We start from the raw sequence: 20,384 nt of genomic DNA, 5'->3' as shown, positions 1-20,384 counted from the left end.
CAGGGGCTACGAGGTGAGGGAAATGGGAAGACGTTGGTCAACCAGTATGCGATATCAATTATGCAAGATGCGTAAATTCTGTAGATTTAGAAAACAGCCTGGTGACTGTAGCTCACAGTACTATATATGTTGTGTATTTAAAATTTTTAACAACATAGATCTTGCATTGTCACCAGAGAGAAAGAGAGAAAGAGGAAGAGGGCAAGAAAGAAGAAGGAAGAAGGAAAGAAACATTAAATAAAGGGTTGAGAATGTAAATTAGCTTGAGCACGGTGATCACGTCGCAGTGTATACATACATCAAAACATCAAGTTGCACACCTTAAATATATAAAACCCCCACTTGTCAATTATAACTTGGCAAAGCTGAAAATTTTTATTTTATTTATTTTTATTTATTTTTATTTTTTTTTTAAGCTGAAAAATTTTAAAGGTAAACCAAAATTGAGTTGATGCTTACCCCTGTAAAATAGAAACTCTACATCTAAATACGTGGGGCTGGATGGGTCAGGAGGGTTGCCAGGCAGGTCAAGGATTTTTGTGTCCTTCCCCCAAAAGAGGAGAGGATTGGTTTATATGATGTGGAATTTTGGTTTATTGAAAGCTTGTTCCTGTTTAGTCCAGTGTTTCAATAATCCTATGTAAGTCATACTAAAGGGGAAACAGATCATCAAAGTCTTTACAATAAAATAAAGACACATTTTCTTTGTACACACAGATGAGGTTGAAAAAGTCTTTCTTGTGAATAAATAAAAGAAATAAATAAAATCTTTAATTTATTAAGTTGCCTGAGTGACTTCCCCAGGTCCTTCTGTGTCCTTGAATTCACAAGGACTTTCATGGGTAGAACAATTTTCACCTTTAATGCTTCGGGTCATAAATTTGGCCTGACTCTTTTCCCCTATTCAATTTTCAATGTTTTCAATGCTCCAGGAATTTTCAGAATCTCGGACTCATTTTTGTTACTCTATCTTGTTGTTATGGTTTCTTCTTGAAATATTTATGGTTTCTTTTTGGAATATCCTCTTTGACGCGCCAAGGGGAGATATATCAGCAAGAAGAGGTTAAGTTATGCCACAATGACAAACTGAGCATTTTATAGGAGAGAAGTACAACATGATCTTAAGGAAGAAAAATAAATATAACTCCACTGTCATTTCCCTCCAGAAAAGCAAATCTTAATAGTGTTTGGTATGTCTTTCCCTAACTTTATCCTGCTTCATCCGAGTCTGTCACGTAATTATGTACCTACTACTCAGAACACTGCAGCTTCTTCTGTGCCTAATAATATGTCATGGATATTTCCCTGCTAACTAAACAATATGATTTTAATAGCTACATGACATTCCACATTGCTTTTGAATGCATATTTACATTTTTTCTAGTTTGTTGTACTTTTATAGCTGTAGAACAAATCATCACAAACAGCTGAATAAAACAAAAGCCATCAAATTTGCTTGCATTTATGGGCGTTTGTTTGTTTCTTGCTACATACACACAATACTGTGATAAACTTTCAGAGTAGCGACCTCTTCCGAAGGAGCACGGCTTCTACACTATTCCACGGTGCTTCAGTGAGGCATTACGGCAGATTTAAGAGGCTAGTTAGCTTGTGAAGGCAAGAAGGGTCTGACGTTCTGAGTTCTCTCCTTACCAGCAGATGGGAGCAAGAAAATATTTCCCATTTCCTAAGGTGGAAAGTGAAATTCAGCCAAGAGAAACTCAATGGATCTTAAGAGGATTTGCAAATGAACTGGAAAGTCCGTGACCATCAAGGACTGGTTACTGAAAATTAGGAGGAACAAAGACTTGCGGTAGATGACAGCAGGAATCCAGAATGGCAAAACCATTCCTCTTCCTTACTGTGCCATCTTTACCTGATCACTTTCCCTCCATCGGTGCTTCACCTTCATACCGTAAGTTTAACCCTATTGCATTTTTTTTTTTAACTTAATTCTTGATCACTAAGACTTTCTCTACACTTGACTGCTATGGATTTTATCCTCTACCTGATTGCTGGGCCTACCATACCTCATGCTGAGCCTTCTCTTTATACCTGGACACTGAGCTTTCATTTCACATCCAATTTCTATGCTTTTGCACTGTACTGGGTTACTGTTCCTTTGCTCTGTATAAGGCTCCTAGAAAATGAAGAAAATTATCCAAAATGGTATCTCAAAAAAGAAATTTGAAATGCATAATAGAATTAGCAGTCAAGTTCAGTTAAAAGTAAGGTTGAATTTATTGCATGCCTGAGTTTTGAGAATGAAATTTCACAGTATATGCCCTAATATAGGGATTTCACATGCAAATATATATATTTTTTCAATTTCTAAAACTTTACAATAATTTCAACCTATGTGCTTTTGTTAAAATACAAGGGCAATAGCATACATAAATTAATAATATCAGTGATAATTCAGTAATGGCAAGTGTTTACTATGAGACTTTTGGTTTGGGTTATTCCTCCAATAAGAAGGAAAGAAAGAAACAGCAACAAAATTGGACATTATTAGTGTGAATTTATATAAAATGCTAGTGAACTTTTGTGAAAAATAAGAATTATTTTAATTGGAAAGTAATTATATTAATGAATTTAAATGATAGCACTATAGGAAAATATCACATAGAATAATATTTATAAAAAGTATATATAGTTTGTCTCTATTTTATGTACAGTTTATTTATTGCTTATTATACTTGTGACATTTTGTTATGACAAAGAAATTAAAGAAGAAAAATATTTAAAAACCAACAGACCAGGAAAATATAAGTTCAAAGTCATGGGGGCGCCTGGGTGGCTCAGAGGTTGAGTGTGTGCTTTTAGCTCAGGGCGTGATCCCGGGATCCCGGGATCAAGTTCCGTGTTGGGCTCCCTGCATGGAGCCTGCTTCTCCCTCTGCCTGTGTCTCTGCCTCTCTCTCTCTCTGTCTCTCATGAATAAATAAATAAAATCTTAAAAAAAAAAAGTTCAAAGTCATGTATAAATGCAAGGTGATAATTGATAAAACAATAAGCCCAGGATGTTTTAAGATTACTTTTAGTAAGAAATTCAAGTTGTATATATTAAGAACAAAAACATTATGTCCACCAAGAGACATATTAAGCTCCAAGGTCAATTTATATAACAAAATGTTCCACTGGCCACTATGAAAATTTCACCTATCAATTTTTTTTCAATTACATATACACAACACGCGTGTAGAACAGCCAAATCTCTGATTCATTTGCTGTGCATTCCAGTTTCCTTTACTGAGGAGTATACACATGAAAAGCATTCTTTGAATATATTTTTTAAAACATGATGTACAAATTTAATTTTTGTGAATTAAGTTCATCTTATTTTGAAAAAAAAAAATATTCCAGTGAAGTATTTTTTCATTATACATTGATCAGTTTTCTTAGGGGAAATCAAGGTCTAGTCTACTTTTATAAAGAGTAAATGGAGAAACTAAGGGATTCCCAGTAGCATTAAATGTATTCTGGTGAATCATATCTGTCCTTGAATAAAAATGAGAAACTCTATTGGTTTTTGTGGCCTTTCTTGCATTTACAAGAAATTTAATCATATGCTGAAAAATAAAATTAATCATTATTCAATGAAACAATAATAATTTTTTACCAGGTATAAGAATCAGTAATATTCGAAAAATTAAGAGGTTATGTTTCTTCAAAATCTTTCTCCAAAAAAAATCTATGTCCTCCAATCAAAGTACAGGTGAAAAGGGTCAGTATATAATTATTCAATAAATATTGACAGAATATAGTTTCAAGTGATGTGATTACGATAAACACAAAAGTAAAAAACCCAGATCTCTTCAAAACCCTTGAAATTTGCACTTTTATACTATTGAATTGCTGCTCTAAGAGTCCATATGAAATATTTTCTTCCATTCCATAGGTTGCCATTTCATTTTATCAATGTTTCCTTTGCTGTGCACAAGCTTTTTAGTTGGATGTGGTCACAGGTGCTTATTGTTGTCCCAGTTGCTTTTGCCTTTGGCGTTAACTCCAAAATATCATGACAAAGACCAATGTCAAGGAACTCAGTCTCATGTTTTCTTCAGAAACTTTATAATTTTAGGTTTTCGATCCATTTGAATAGATTCTTGTTTATGGTATAAGACAATTGTCCAGTTTCCATTCTTTTTCATGTGGCCGTCCAGTTTTCCCAAGACCATTTATTGAAGAGAGTATCCTTTTTCCATTGTACACTGTGGTTCCTTTGTCAACAGTTGACCATGAGCAATTCTGGGCTCTCTTTCTATTCCACTGATCAAGGCGTGCTTTTTTACCAATACTATACTGTTTTGATTACTATCACTTTGTAATATCGTTTGGAATCAGGAAGTGTGATGCCTGCCACTTTGTTCTTTTTTCCCCAAAATTGCTTTGGCTATGAGGGGTCTTTAAAGGTTCCATAAAAAATATTAGTATCATTTGTTCTCTTTCCACGAAAACTGCCTCTGACATTTTGCTAGAGATGACACTGACTCTGTAGATCACTTTAGATAGAATGGGCATTTAAGTAATATTAATTCTTCCAATCCATGAACATGGAATACCTTTCCATTTATTTATGTCCTCTTCTGTGTATTTTCTCCCATCTCCTTGAATGCATTCCTTAGTATTTTATTCTTTTTGATGATATGATTAATAGGATTGTTTTCTTAACTTTATCTCTCTTGTAGTTCACTGTAAAATGGATGCTGTTTTGAGCCACTAAGCAGTGGGTTGATTTGTTACAAAACACTAGCTAACCAACACAAGGGGAAACTTGTGAGAAGAAAAAAGTTATGAAACTCAGAAATTTGTGTTCAGTTCTCACTTCATTACTTGTCCAATGTGAATCCTCACATGCACTTTTAATTTACCATGTAGAAAAGCAGAGTCTGCCTCATTTGATTGAAATTATCTCATTCTTGAAGTTATGCCCTGAGGGTAATGGTTTTAAAATGGCTACTAGAATCCTGGAAGATATCCAGGGTGAAGCTCCCAAGATGTTTGCCCAGAACTAAATCAGTCCCCCAACAAGCAGTGCAATAAAGTAAGCACAGCTGGTGTCTCTTCTTGTTGCTCTGCAACAAAGAACACAGCTGCAAGTGGAAATAGGCCTGGGAGTTAGAGATTGGAGAAGAACAAAGACACGAAAAAGACTAGGATGTTTTAATACATCTCCAAGGACAAGGCACCTCATGGCTATTAAGGATCACATAGTAAAACTTTTTTCTCTTCTTTTTCTTTATATCATTTCTTTTTATGTCAAACTAAGAATCAGTGCACTTCTGACGTTTAAGTTCATCAGTTACATGCTTAGAATCTTAATAAAATGTAGTATTAGTCCTCTCTCCTGTAAATTGAAATTCATTATTTCTATAGTCTGTTATAATATCTTAAATATTATTAAATGATTCTTACTTCTAGGTGTCTTTTATTAATATACAGAAGAGAAGTAGAGATTTATAAAATTCCTTATATATATGTTGTTGTGGGGGGAAAAAAGACGTGAAATTTACTTTCAGGCAAATTGCATTGTGATCTAGTATAGTTAGTCTCAAAACAATTGGTGGATATAAGGTAATTATTTTTGAAAATTTATAGTGACAGTAAAGCAATTAAAGTAAAACATACTAAAAACTACTGATTCTAGGTGATTGTAGGTAAAAGGAGATTATGATTGTAAACATTCGGGTATATTTCTATAAAACAATAGAGGAGACGACATTATTGTTTTCAATTATTTTAAAATTATTGTCCTAGTTGTTTTTAAAGAGATTTCTCAATATATATGCTAAAAACACTTTTACCAGCTTTTTATAACAATATGACATTCTAGTATCACTAAATGTCTTAAGACATTTATAATGTCCTTTCAGAGAATGGCAATGTTGTTTACAAGTACATTCCTACTTATCCTATTTTCATTTCTTAAATGCCACACATGCACTAGACCACTGACTTGAAAAGGTATAATTTAATCTCATAGTTATTTTCCTCTTTGTGCCATGATAATCAGTATTATTAACTTTTTATTTTATTCTTAAAATTCAGCTCTGAAAAACTTAGACTTTTAATAAAGTTACATAAAATAATATTTAAAGAAGCATTTCTTTAAAGTTGTTTAAAGGACAAAGAAGACAATTACTGCATAGAATAATTTCTAGGAGGTGGTGAAATCATAAAGATGGCATGATAATGTACTGCAATGTACTGGAGGAAAAAAAGAAAAAAATGTTAAATATTCATTGATAAAATGTGTACAAGTGTCTCCACTATCCTAATCAGTCCATAATATTATCATGTGTTTCTGTCCACACAGGTTCTTTTTGTTTTATTTGATCAAATTTTTAATAAGTAAAAAAAAAAAAGACTATGACAGCCAGTAGCTTACAAGGCATTCGTCATAATCCCAAAAGTCCTTTTCTAAATTAACAACGCTATAACGACAAGCAGATTTTCTTTTAAAAAATGAGAGCCATAGTGACTATCAAGTAGCCATGCTGTTCCTCTTTGTCCTGTGAGCACAAATAACCGAACTTTCATCCCTGGTATACCTCACCATTTTCATAACAGGCATTTGAATATGGCAATGACTTTTAACCATGAAAATTGCTGACCTGGGCAGAGGAGAGTCATCTTGAGTCATGAAACATATGAGTATTTTAACACTACAAGATTCCCTTTGGAAGGGGCTATAAATTTAACCAAAATCATATTCTCCAACTCATGTTTCCATTTGGGAATGACTTAAAAAAATAGTCTCCCTGCAGCGAGCATCTGACACTATCTGAAGACGCTGTCGCATGGTGGTGGTAGAAGAGATGCCACCAACACCTAGTGTGTGAGACCAGGGGTGCTGCTGGACACCCCGCCAGGCACAGGACAGTCCTCCACAGCAAAGACCCACCGAGTCCAACAGGACCATGAGTACAGTTGGGAACCTGCTGTGGAGGGGTAGGATTCCCTGGATAACGGTTCAAACTACACGATGCAAACCTAAGAGGTAAAGAAAAACCTTGTAGTAAAGCATGCACGGCCAAACACTCCAGCTCACGTTGCATCTTTGTTAAACCACCCAGGACACCACAGACTCTGCTGATTACTTTCCACTAACAAGAAACATGCAAGCACCTTTTGCTTTTCTCATAGGTACTAGAGCACAGGGCAATTATGTGGGGGGCTCCGGGGCTATGACCTAGCACTGCAGGGACCCAGGGACCCATGGCCAGATAGACACTCTCCCCCTCCCCCAGGGCTCTCTCATGCTGCTTCCCTGGGTTCCCATAGCAGGCTCTGCTCAAGGGGAAGGGAGTGCATCATTTGCATGACAATCCTGTTTCCTTTCCCCCTTAACAACACACATGCACACGCACACACACCTTAGTAGACCATAAACCCCCAGGGAAGGCAAAATTATTTTTCATCGCTGTGTCGTCTACACACAACCCTTGTCTAACGCTACAGGAGGTTAACTGACGACGTCTCTCAGTCTGCAACTTGGATCACTGTCCCTCCTTATGTTCCCGTTACACCCGCTTATCAAACGCTCTATTGAAATTTTCTGTTTCTATGTCCACAGCCTGTTCAAATTTAGGGATCTTGTTTCTTCTATCTTTCTTTCTTTCTTTCTTTCTTTCTTTCTTTCTTTCTTTCTTTCTTTCTTTCTTTCTTTTTCTTTCTTTCTTTCTTTTCTTTCTTCTTTTTCTTCTCTCTTTCTCTCTTCCTTTCCTCTCTTTCTTTTTTTCTTTTTTCTTGTTTTATTACTAGCCATTGTTAGTTCTCAGCACATAAACTGCCTTGCCTCTGTTGCTCTCTTTCTTTCCAAAAAGAATTAAAGAGATTCAAAAAGGGAGATTTTATTTTACTTTACTTTACTTTACTTTACTTTACTTTACTTTACTTTACTTTACTTTAATTTTAGATTGTATTCATTTATTCATGAGAGACACAGAGAGAGAGAGAGGCAGAGACACAGGCAGAGGGAGAAGCAGGCTCCGTGCAGGGAGCCTGACTTGGGACTCGATTCTGGGTCTCCAGGGTCACGCCCTGGGCCGAAGGCAGGTGCTAAACCGCTGAGCCACCTCGGCTGCCTGGATTTTTTTTTTAATAGCTGGGTAATTCAAAGTGGAATTAATGAGTATATGATGAAAGCAATGAATTTATCAGGCACCATATGCTGAGAAAAAATTTTGTCACCCACCCGCACTATTAGCCATTACTATGATTAGAAATCTGTATACCTTTAAGCATTACTGTTATTTAAAGTGTTTTTATCACAAGTCTGCATTTCACTCTTTATTATCACTTCATAAATAATATATATATTTTTGATAAAGAAAAATGCATTTCTCTGATAGCAGGTAAAGCCACAACCCATTTTTAGAAGTGATCACCTTCCCCAATATATATGCTCCTTTCAGATACATCCAATGGGCACATCCACTGTACAACACACCCTTACTTTCTAAAATAAACTGTAGACTATTCCACATACATTTGTGAAATTTTTTTCTTCACTTAATCAATATAGATCATGCTCGGTCAGTGTATACATACTAATTCATTCATCTGAGGGCTACATAGGGAATCTGCATGTTTTTGAAGAGTCATTTACCTGAAAACTTCCTTATTAGCAGACTCTAAGTGTGCTCCCATGTTTTGCTGTGATGAGTAATACTGCAGCGGGCATCCTCTCACATGTGTCTTTGTGCAACCATGTGAACGCACCTATAGGACAGTTCTCTGTAATACAGATTGTCCCACAGAAGGATATGTTCTCAATTTAAAATACTGTTCAATTGCTATCCAAAAATAAAAACAAAAAAAAGAGAGAAAAGAAGAAAAAGAGAAGAAATGAAAGAAAAGAAAAAAAAAAAGTAAAAAGAAAAAGCCTGTGGGAATTCACCTTTCTGCTAACGGCTCTGCACAGGAACAACTTTGTGAATCATCAAACTTGTACACCTTGGCAGATGAACAATGGTTTCACCTTCTCCTTAATGGTTTGTTAATTTATTAGTGAAATTTGAGGTTTTACTTTGGAGAATTAACATGGTTCTTTTTTTTCTTTTTTTTTTTTTCCTGTGAATCCCATGCTAATGCAATTTTCCCATTTTTTTATTTGGTTGTGACATATTTTTGGTATTAAAAAATCCCCTTATGAAATAAAAAAAAAATAGTCCCCTGGACAGCCAGGCATGCTTACCAGTATATCAGTTCATCTTTCATCTCATTAGGCCTAACCCTATGATTTGACATCTGCATTTTCAAATGTTTATTCATTCAAATTCATGTCTTATAGATGGTGGCCTATTGTGTCTTTTATCTCACATTGAAAAGTCCTTCATATACTTGTTTTGTTTTTTCGTGGTTGTAGTTTCATTAGTAGATTCAAAGTTTTAGATTTTACAGTTTGGTCACAGATTCATTTACTATTTCCTCTGTCCTTCAGTTCGGGGAAAACCACACTCTCCAATTGTCTCAGCCCCATGAGGACCCTGGTCCTCCACCTGAGTCCCACTCCTCAGCTTAGTGAGTGAGGCTACTGCCCATTCCTTGATACGTCCATTCCTTTCACTGCCCACACTATGTGCATCACAATAATTATCTTAGTTTTTGGCACAAAAATCTAGAAACTGTCCATTGTCTTTATCTACACTATATCCAATATATACATTTTGGAGTTATTAAAAAATATCTTTGTTTCCAAAACGTTTCCTTGTAGGATTCCCTAGAGATTAGATTTCTAGTTTAAATAAATGTCTGTTCCCTTACTCTCTAGCAATTTAGGATTCATTTTCCTTTTCGTGGTATGCAGTCATCCCCAAATCCAATCCTCTAAAACCAAAAGGAACATTATAATAGCACTGAATTAGCTTCACATGTTAAGAAGGAAATCCCCACTTCTGGCTCAATAAACCGTATGGGTTCTGGAACATGCACTATTTTGGTCATAATTATCTCACCAATAGCTTGATCCAGATTTTACATTTTTAACCATATTAAAAAATCGGGAACTCAAAAGCTGAATCTCTGTCTGGCTTAGAAATCTTTCCCAGTTGCACTTCTTACGCACCATGTAGTCTGGCAAATTATTTAATTTTATGTATCAGTTTTATCTTCTGCAAAACCAGGGTAACCATAATGTTGCCCTTTTGATGGTATGGACACAAAATTATGACAAATGGCATGCAATCCTGGCACACAGTAAGCGCTCAATAAACATCCCTCGATGCTGGTGATGCTGTGCCAGTGATCATTACCGCTTGGACAACTTGTGACCTCACATCCTGGTAAAATTAACTGGTTGTTTTGGAGTAATCAATGTTATATTTTCTGAAGATCTCAAAGTCAACATTCAAATGTCCGATTTCGTTTTTCCTGCTGATCAAAACTCTATGGATGCAATGAATTCTGCAGTCAATGGCTGGCAAGATTTAAATATCTGAAATCAACTGTCAGCTGCAACACAGGCAACCAGGAAGATTGCTGCCATGGCAAACATCATCTAGCACCACGACTACCCAGAAAGGGAAAGAAGGGATGATTTCCTGCGTCGTTCCCTAATCAGCACGCTTCATCAAAGATGACAACCTCGTGTCTTATCTGATGCTGAAACTTTTCTCACAATTCTTCTGGATTCAGTATCGGTTTTAGTTCTTTGCTTTTGAGGTCCTTGTTACATCTAGAAGTCGTCCAAGTACCCAATTCAGAGTCAACATAGTGTCATGTATTCGAGATCCAACAAAAGAGTTTAAATGGAAACGGGTTTTATTTGGTTAAGAATGGCTTGGGGAGGGATCCCTGGGTGGCGCAGTGGTTTAGCGCCTGCCTTTGGCCCAGGGCGCGATCCTGGAGACCCGGGATCGAATCCCACGTTGGGCTCCTGGTACATGGAGCCTGTTTCTCCCTCTGCCTATGTCTCTGCCTCTCTCTCTCTCTCTCTCTCTCTCTCTCTCTCTCTCTCTCTGTGTGTGACTATCATAAATAAATAATAAAAAAAAATTAAAAAAAAAAAAAAAAAAAAAAAAAAGAATGGCTTGGGGATTGGCAGGCCTCCGCTGGAGCATCCATTCTGCCACAGAATCATTCTTTCTAGACCCTCCTAACTTCCTGCCCCATCTCACTTAGCAGGAGGCTTCCCTCCTGATGGCGCAAGCCGTTGCTGCATTTCCACACCACGTCTGCCGTGGGTGAAATAGGTGTGCCAGCTAGCTCCTCTCTGGAAACTTCTCTCTTTTCTGGAGGCCCCACCCCACCCCACCGGCCTCCACTTACATCCTGTCCTATCAGCTAGAGTTAGGTCACACAGTCACTCCTAGATGAAAAAGGAAATGTGGGAGGTGACTATCTGATTCTGCAGCATGGGGCCCTGAGCAAACCTGAGTTGTAGTAACACCAAAAGGCAGGCCGGGTGTTGGTTGTGTCACTAACTGTATTCACCTCAAGGGGAGAAGCCCACCCCAGTGGCTTCTAACAAATAGCAGATTTTCCTGTACATGGTCTATCCAGCAGGTCAGCAGAGCACCAACTGCCTAGAGCAGCAGATGCCTTGCCTATGAGAACCCCAATGCTGTCCTCTAATTATCCCCCCGCCTCCAGTGTCACCCCCTGCAAGCCCTTACAACGGAGGCCGGCAAGCTTTGTTCTGTAAAAGGCAACACAGGAAACACTCTAGGCTTTGGGAATCAAACCAGCTCCACTGCATCTTCTCAATCCAGCCACCATCCTGCCCAAATTACCACAGGCAATATCTAAAGGCATGGGGGTGGCTGGGTTGCAGTTCAACGTCATTTACAGAACCAGACGGCGGGCTGACCCCTGCACTGGCCGCTGGTCCCTCCTCTACCTCCCTGCTAGCTCTTAAATCCTAACTTCAGAATCAGTGCAAAATCTCACCCCCCCCCCAAGCATGCATGCCAAGTGAATTCTTCCCTCCATTAGTTTCCACTTTCTATACGTTCAGACTAAAAAGCACATTAGATGCCACGATGATGCTTTTTCATCTATTTTTTCCCCTCAGTGAGTTCTCTCTTTCTCTCCATGAAATCAGGCCTAGAGGCACAGTAATACCGTGACTTAAAACCTACTGTTTTGCTCTTTTTCCTCTCTTTCTTTCAGATGTTCAATATTTCACCTCAGCCGTACTCATCTCAGTAAAAGAAATTAAGAATAGCAACTATTTCCCATTCCCACCCTCCTCTCAAGACCTGGATGAGGACTTTGACATGTTGTGACTTTTTCCCAAGTCCTAAAACTACAGCCTATGCTGCAATGATTCCTTTAAGCTTCATGATTCTTAGATTGTACAGTATCTTTCAGCATCCCCCAATGTACCTACTTAGACTCAACTGTATACACACACACACACACACACACAAATATTTCAGGGTACATTTCTACTATTTCTTTTCCTCTCCTTGTCATTTTCCTTGAATTTGAGGATCTCTGTTTGGATTCATTTCAGTAACTTTTAATTTCAACTATTTTCTCAAATATATTTCTAGATAAGGTGACAATCTACTTTCTGGATCCTTCTCCAAACATTTCTTTTCTATTTTTTTTTTCCAACATTTATTTTTTACCTTGATAAATGAATCATATTTTGATGAACAAAGGATTTAGGGCTTGAGTATTTTTTTTTTCTCCATAGGTTGTGTATTCAACTGTCAACTGGAATCCGGTATTTCAAGTGATAAATATAATATAAATATTATATATATTTACATATATTATATATGTTATATATTATATATATGCATGTATATATACATACATATTAGTAGATAATTAAAATATATCTGAAAGTTTATAAAATTTTCTCTTTTAGGCTATAAGTACTTTGCCAGGATTCACCTAGGTTTGACTCTTATTTTAACCCTCCGTCAAAGACTATTAAACTCATAATTTCAATATGTTCTTTACCTCAAGGGAAAAAAAATACTGTTCTTTCCTTCATCTACTCTTTTTTGGCTGTGTGGGAACATATGTCATTCACACAATAGGTGTGAACATATCGTCTAAGTCTCATCTTGTACCACAATTCCCACATTTTGGGGATTGTTTTCCTCTCTGATTTTGAGCTACTTCTTCCAGTCCCATATGTTCTCAGCTTCCAGGGCAATAATTTGGATCTTATCAATGACCATCCATGTGTCAATCATCTACTGATATTTTGTTGTTTACTAGTTGGAGCAAGCACGGGCTCTGAGCCACAGAAATCTCTTGTAGCATCCTGACAACCCCAGTGCTTTGTGATCTACTGTCCAGTCCACTTTCTTGGGGACGACGACTTTGCCTGTGCTTCTCTGGTGCTTTGCCCCCTGCTTATGGTGGTTTCACGGGTGCTCGTTGGGGCTCTCATGAGGCCTCTGGAGGCATCCTTACCAATGGCTTTCTCACCAATGATGGAGTCACAGAACTATTCACTTCTGTGAGATAGAGGGATTGGCAAATGGGGTGTCAGTTCCTGGACAAGGCGAGAGAAGGAAGTCTGTCCTAGAGATGCTACACAAACTCTCACCTGCCAGGCTTTATGGTGTTGGGCCTTCAGTTTCCCTCCGATTTTCCTTAGAGACCAATGAGCCTGAATGACCTCTGGCTCTGCACAGGCTCTCTGGGGCTGAGCCCTGTGTTCTCTTATGGAACTACTTTCTACTCTGAGATTCTGGTCAAGAAGAATGAGTCTCCTCTTTCTAACCTGCCTCCCCAACAGCTTCAGGAGTCATCTGCCTAGCTCACAAGAAATAAAATGGACTGGAGCAAGGAAGGAAGAAACCACAATCTTTCCTTAAAAAAACATATGGATATGACATGAAGGACATGAACTACATTTACTGTGATAGTCATTTCACGATATGTGTATGTCAAGGTATCATGCCATACCTCTTGAACTTACACAGTGCTGTATGTCAAGTTACATCTCTAAAATATTTTAAAAATCAAACTTAAAAAACCCACTTAAAAAAAACCGCTTATGTATATATCCAAATACATAAAAATTTGATTAGTGACTATAATAACCTTAGCTCAAACTACTAGTCATATATGCTTACATATGTAATACTCATACATAAGCTCAAATATATAAAATCTTTACACACAAAAAAATGTGTTCTACATCCCAGCTTAGAGTCTTACAGAGGTAGTCAAAAAATTATCATGGCTTAACTTTATTTTAATGATTTAGACAATTTGTCATAGGAGATAATAAAATAAAATAATAAAATAAAATAAAATAAAATAAAATAAAATAAAATAGCTACACAACAGAGATCTGTAAGGGATGAGAAAGCCTCAGATCATCAGAGTGAAATCGTCAGATTTCCTGACCCATCAAATGAAGGATAAGCTCTACATTCAGGAGAACATAGTGTTGACTTCTTCTTGGCCATTTTGTCAACATATGAATTTGGGAGAGTCACTTAAGTACAGTATGCTGGCTTATACACCTTTAAAATAGTGTCCAAAAGACTTTAAGGATTATTCTATGTTTTAAAATAGATAAAGTATGTAAATGCTTATGAGTATCTAAAAAGTTTTATTGAATACTGCAGCAATTACTTGCATTTTCAAGGCTATTACAATTTGGTCATAAGCTGCAAGCTTAAGTAAGACAAGTAGCAAAAGATTTCAGACATTATATTGTCTATTTTTATTTATGCAAACTATTGCCTTGAATGTGTTGGTATCTTCATAGAAGATACATGAAGAAACTACATGGTCTTAAAAGCTGTATCAAGCAAAAATTGCAGGTGTTTTCCCATTAATGATTGTTTATTTTTTTTTCTTGACACCAAACCATTACTTATAATTTCAGAAATTAATTTAATAAATATTATAATATCTAGAGCTAATGTTCTTTAACACCTTAAGCCACATGTAAACATAAAATATTTTGAAAATTTTTCAGATTTCTACACACACACACAAAATGAAAAACTGGTCTTCACAGATTATTTTTTTTGGATTCTCAAAAATATATTAACTGTCAAAGTAAGGAATGATTTTTCTTACCCATATCTGACATTTCAGGAACAGTAACGATGTATGGTCCATCTGTGAACTTTGGAGCATTGTCATTGATGTCTTGTACTTTGATTATGAACTCGGATTCAGGTTCAAGAGGTTTGTTTGTTCGTCTGTCAATAGCCTGGGCATGAAGCACATAGTGGGTCTTCTGCTCTCTGTCTAGGCTTTTCGTTGAGTGGATATCACCAGTGGTATCATCAATGATAAATATAGTCCCAGCACCTTCTCCAGTAAGGATGTACTTGACAGATCCATCGCCTTTGTCAGAATTGGAATGTAGCTGCAAAAGAAAAATTAAATAATTTAGCACCCAATTACATTACAATGTAACATTACCATAATGTTACCATAAAATTGTATATCTATAATTTTTAACTTACTTTGATTATAATTTTTCTTCTCTCCACAGTGTCCCACAGGTTACTATAATCTTTTATTTTTCTGCAATTTTTCTTTACTTGGTACTGATATGGCTATTTTTATCATGATCTAAAATATTCAATTATTTACTTAATAGGAATTAATAAACAAAACTAATTAAAAGAAAAATTATAACCCTTGATGTAATTCTACTATATCACAACTTCACTAACTATAGAAAATAGAACTGGAAAAAGAAATTACCAGTAAATCACTATTGCCTTCAATACTTCCAGGAATAATAATTTTTTTTTAATTAATTGTCACTTTACTACAAATTTAGAATTAGAAATTAGAAATTTTTAATTTAGAATTTAAAAAAAAAAGAAAAATATACAGGGTAGGAGAAGATTCAGATTTTTTTAAGTTTGTTTATTTATTTTTATAATCTCTAAACCCATGTGACCCTGAGATCAGAAGTCACATGCTCTACTGACTGAGCCAGCCAGGCACTTTTATTTTATTGTTATTTTTTTTAATTATGAAAATCTTAACTCGAAATTTAAATAGCAGTGATTCATTTAACCAATACATAGGCCTTTTTTTAATTAATTAAAATACACTGACAAATTATCACTCATTTTGTCATTTAAATATCAGGAAAGGCTTTTTTATCTTTATTTATTTATTTATTTTTAGATTTTAAATATTTTAGAGTGAGAGAGAGTGAGCATCGGTGGAGGGGTAAAGGCAGAGAGAATCCCAAGCAGCATGGAGACCAACAGGGGGCTCAATCTCATGACCCTGACATCATAACCTGAGCTGAAATCAAGAGTTGAACGCTTAATGGAATGAACCACCCAGGCACCCCAGGAAATGCTTTTAAACTTTATATAATTCATATTTCATGATCTATTATAACTTGTAGCATTTTAATTAAATATTTCCATAAGTGCTACTGCTAGAAACAAACACAATAGTTTCTTATATCTCAAACATATAATTGGAGAATTGTTTCTCCCAAGAGATGTGAACAGTTATACTTCATATGAAACCTTTTTGGTTACAAAACCTCAATTACTCACGTTTTGCTCATTTCTGGAAACATTGAAAAATATAACCTTGTTCCTATAGCCTTTAAGTTTCTTGCCATAATAAAGAGAAATTTCTCAAGGATTATTTTAAAGTCTCTGAACTCTTAGAAGACTTATTTTAAAAAGGTAAAATATGGAAAAATATAATAAACTACGACAAAGGACTGTTCTATGGTAAAATGAAGGCAACTGAAATATAAGTAATAGTTTATCAAAAATAATCCTATTTCCTTCTCAAAAACACATAAGATATAAACAGGAACAAATTCTGATAGGAATCACTTAGCAAGATTCAACAAATTATATCCTTTGAAAATACTTTTTTTTCAGCTTTATAAAGAAGAGGAAGAAATCCATTAGCAAAATATGAAAAACATAGCGTTCAAAGATTCACACTTCATTAGTAAATTAACTACTGAATGTAGAATGCAGAATGAGTTGTGTGGAGATAGTTGTATGCATGGATGGAAATGTATTTAGTAATTTCTTTGTGTTTCTTGACATATCTTTTTAGCACCTAGAAGAGGGATTTATTATTTATGAAGCAGACACCTGCAAAATATCATAGAAATGTAAAAGCAACATATTTATTAAACAAATGTTTTTTAAAACATTTTCTCAAACACTTTTGCTTTTAAATAAACCATGAGACAGTTTTATTAGCTATTGTTATGCTATATATAAATTATAAATTTATATAACTAATTTAAAATCCTTTTGGAGCAATGTACTACACTTCTAACAACTAATTTCAGAAAGACATTGCAATGATGACAAATGACTTATTTTCAAGTTATATTTTTATATTCTTCTATGTTCTTAAAGAGGCCATTTTGATGTTACTTTATGTAGAATTTAGGGTTTTTATTATTAAAAAGTTAATCATATTTAAAGAATGGGGTTATGTGTGTAGACCAGCAATGGAAGCACCTAAGAGAAATAGTAAAGTTGTCATTCTAAAGCATATATTAAAAATATAACACATTCAGGACGCCCAGATGGCTCAGTGGTTGAGCATCTTCCTTTGGCTCATGCCCTGACCCTGGGTTCTGATGCTTCTCCCTCTGCCTGTGTCTCTGCCTCTCTCTGTGTGTCTCTCATGAACAAATGAATAAAATATCTTTTTAGAAAAACACCCTCTATGCTTTATATAGAATGGTAGTCACTTCAAATAAAAGGAAAAAAATGTGAGTAATATTATGGCTTTAGATTTTAAGATTTTTTTTTTATTTTTTATTCATGAGAGACACACACACACACACACACACAGAGAGGCAGAGACACAGACAGATGGAGAAGCAGGCTCCATGCAGGGAGCCCGTAGCAGGACTCAATCCCAGGTCTCCAGGATCACACCCTGGGCTGAAGGCAGCACTAAACCACTGAGCCACCCGAGCTGCCCTAGATTTTAAGACTTGAATCTGGTTCCACATTCATAAAGTGTTTGTGATTAATAAACAACTAAGCCTAAATATTTCAGAACTTATGTCTAATTTGAAAATAGATGTGCAACAAAATCAGTGATTTATAATTCAGCAGTATTTATATTATTGGACAACATAGTAAAATTTCTAATAAAATGTTATAAACATGTATTTGAATTATATAAGGTGTTGATAATGCTTAGCTTGAGTGTTTCAATACAATGTCAATAATCATTTCATTAATGGATTTTTAAAAATCTCTCAGCTGACCTAGTTGAATCTTGGAATGATTAGTTTATGTGTTAACACTGATGGGAAACTATTAAAGTAGCATGTAGTCAAATCAATAACTTATAGGATTATGATGATAACCATCTGTGAAACAACAAAGTGGTCTACTCTCAGGCTTAGCTCTTGTCCACCATCCACCCATTTCCAAATGTTCAGTTCACTTTGGAATACATACTTTACAACAGAGATGAAGCCTGAGAGAAACACCAGCTGTACTTCTTTTTTTTTTTTTTTTTTAATTTTTATTTATTCATGATAGGCACACAGTGAGAGAGAGAGAGGCAGAGACACAGGCAGAGGGAGAAGCAGGCTCCATGCACCGGGAGCCTGACGTGGGATTTGATCCCGGATCTCCAGGATCGCGCCCTGGGCCAAAGGCAGGCGCCAAACCGCTGCGCCACCCAAGGATCCCACCAGCTGTACTTCTTTTGCTTAATAAGTGAGTTTCAAGATCCTGGAAGAGCACATGTTGTATATTAGGGTTTTTTAAGGGAAGAAACAATGAATGGGTGAATGAATGAATGAAATAGGTGAGCAATAATGGTAGTAGTAGAGTTAAAAATCTTAAGGTATGGAGAGACAGCTCTTTGATACAGATAATCAGGAAATATAGATAACCAGGATAAAAATGTGTTATCTCTGGGCATAGGCAGCAATGAGACATCCATCAAAAGAACTGGGAGTAGAGCACATATGGTGGGAAATACTCTGGACATATACATGGTGCTGATTTAGAAACAGTGAAATAGGATGTTGTGAGTCGAGCTAGCTATTAGACTATTTAAGAGGGATTTTCATTGTATTTTACACTGACATATGTGAAAATATTTAGAAGACAAAGTTGATTTGAGTCATATATATGAACTCCTTTTAGTACACAGTTTGGAAATACCACAGAGAGAACAGCGTCAGGTTCTTACACGGTGGTGGGAATATACTTCTGGAGTCCTGAGATTTTGCAAAGTAAGTGATATTTTTGTGCTGAAGGACAGATGTGATATTGTCCTAAACCAAGAAGAGATGATGTTTGTTATCACGTGACAAAGTAGGGCTAATTAACTGCTCTTTAGAGAACAGAAATGGGGAGGAGAATGAAGGAAGAAAATATAATCACCCAAGTAAAGCAAAATGACCACTTCTCTGGCATTACTTTAATAAATTGTCCCCTTCTTAGTGTTAAGTAGTAACCTATGGCACTTAGAAAGCTCATGCGACTCACATGAGTTCCTCCTAGAAAACTATTTATTCACCCTAGACCCCATTAGGATCAGGACCTAAAAATTTATAGCTTTCACTCCAAAGCAGAGTTCCTTGCTAAGAAAATATTCTATCCCTTCGGGAAGAATAACTTTAAAAGGTTAAGAAGATGGTGGCAGAGCAATTAATTTCAAAAGTTGCTTTTAGTGAGGACTTCAAGCTATGTTAAAAAGATAGGCCACTGACTTAAAATTGTAATATTTTAAGCTACATGCTTTATGTATGTTTTTTATGAGTAGGAAACACGTATTTACAAATTCCGGTGGAATTCAGGAATAAAGTCAGAAATATTTGATAGCAATTCCACTACTGTTCTTTTCCCAACACATTAAATACAAGTGATGCAATGTGAGGATCATAGGAAATACATGTTGTTAAATTTATTATGCGTCCTTCATTCCAGAACGTGTTATATTTTTTTACGGCGTGTGTTATATTTTAAACCATAAGCCGATGAAACAATACTCCACTGAACTGTTAATAAGTGATTGATGTAAAGAAGAAAAAACCATATTAAATCATCATAGTCTCTTGGTAACATATCGGTCTTGTACAATAAATAAACATTGGTTTTAATTATGCATCCATTAATATGTAAAAAGTTACATTAAAAATAGTAGTGATAAGGCACTTTGTTCAACCAGGAATCTAACATTAATTGTTTAAAATGTTAAGAAATTAGGTGCGTGTAAGGAAATAAGGTATGTGTTTAACTGGAAATAGCAGAGGTCTTTGCAAACATGTAAAAGTCTCCTGTTGAATTTCAGCTTTTAGCATTTAACTTCTCACTGTGTGTTCTTAGAGGAGGAAACAAATGAGTGAGGAGGAAGAGAGAAAAGGAACAGGAGAAGTACAGGTTTATTATACCCTCTGAATCCCAGATTAGAGATTTTAATATACAAAATAAAAAACTATAACATATCTCTGAAGTC

General features: G+C 35.8%; 1 protein-coding gene across 8 annotated transcripts in view; it reads right to left on the bottom strand.

Annotated features, from left to right (window-relative positions):
* Nucleotides 1-20,384, bottom strand: part of CDH18 (cadherin 18) — a 953,252-nt gene that overhangs the window by 226,210 nt on the left and 706,658 nt on the right. For all 8 annotated transcript variants that reach the window (XM_049109418.1, XM_049109419.1, XM_049109420.1 and 5 more), the window contains one exon: nt 15,012-15,306. In XM_049109418.1, coding sequence (XP_048965375.1) covers nt 15,012-15,306 — 295 coding nt within the window. The remainder of the gene's footprint in view (nt 1-15,011; nt 15,307-20,384) is intronic.

Source organism: Canis lupus, chromosome 4 (assembly GCF_003254725.2).
Source record: "Canis lupus dingo isolate Sandy chromosome 4, ASM325472v2, whole genome shotgun sequence".
Classification (NCBI taxonomy): Eukaryota; Metazoa; Chordata; class Mammalia; order Carnivora; family Canidae; genus Canis; species Canis lupus.
This window is presented reverse-complemented; position numbering and strand designations above follow the sequence as displayed.